This window comes from Penaeus monodon, chromosome 32, assembly GCF_015228065.2.
Source record: "Penaeus monodon isolate SGIC_2016 chromosome 32, NSTDA_Pmon_1, whole genome shotgun sequence".
NCBI classification, from domain to species: Eukaryota; Metazoa; Arthropoda; class Malacostraca; order Decapoda; family Penaeidae; genus Penaeus; species Penaeus monodon.
In genome coordinates this window covers 12,811,775-12,812,570 of record NC_051417.1, presented here as the reverse complement: position 1 = coordinate 12,812,570, position 796 = coordinate 12,811,775, and the positions used below count along the sequence as shown (strand labels likewise).

The following is a 796-nucleotide window of genomic DNA, read 5'->3' as shown; positions in this document are numbered from 1 at the left end:
AATACCTTCCCCCACCTTCCCACCCATTCGCTTCTTCCTCCCTTCATCCATCCCTTTTCCTTACCCTCTTTCTACTCTATTTACTCCCTCCTCTTTCTCCCTTGACCCCTTCCTATCCCCTTCTTCCTCTTACCCCCTTCCTCAACCCTTTCTACTCCCCACTTCAGTTCCATTCAACCCACCTCAACCTACACCCCTCCACCCCCATCCTACCGCACCCCCCAATCACCCAGACTTAATAGAACCCTTATATTTCTACCCCTCCCCACCCCCCCTATTACCTCCCTACCCCTATCCACCCTAACAACCCCTCCCCTCCCCCTACTCATAACCTCCCAACCTACCTAAAGAACCCCAGCCAACTTTACCTCAACCTCGTCATCCCCCAACCCTTCTCAACCTCCCCTACCAACCCCATTCCATCTCAACCTCCCCCCAAAAACTCCACTCGATTCTACCTCAACCCACACCACTCTATCCCCACCCTACCTCAATCCACACCACTCTAACCCCCACCCTACCTCAACCCACACTCCCACCCACTCTTACATCACCTCCTTCCCCCCCCCTCCCTCCCCAAACCTACCTAAAGTTCCAGTTGATGATGACGACGGTGACGAGGATGGACACCGTGTTCATGACGAAGGTGAACAGCAGGTACTTGGCGATCAACGGCAGCACCAGGGAGGTCGGGGGCAGGATTTTCGACACCAGCAACAGGAACACAACCAGTGACAGCAGAATGGAGATACCGAGTGTCACCTGAGAGTTTGGGGAGAGCAGTTAGTGAGTGGGG

At 54.5% G+C, this 796-nt stretch overlaps 1 protein-coding gene across 2 annotated transcripts in view; it reads right to left on the bottom strand.

Moving 5' to 3' along the window:
* The window catches only part of LOC119593502 (acetylcholine receptor subunit beta-like 1), a 126,526-nt gene that overhangs the window by 4,324 nt on the left and 121,406 nt on the right, over positions 1–796 (bottom strand). For both annotated transcript variants that reach the window (XM_037942452.1, XM_037942454.1), the window contains exon 8: positions 587–762. In XM_037942452.1, coding sequence (XP_037798380.1) covers positions 587–762 — 176 coding nt within the window. The remainder of the gene's footprint in view (positions 1–586; positions 763–796) is intronic.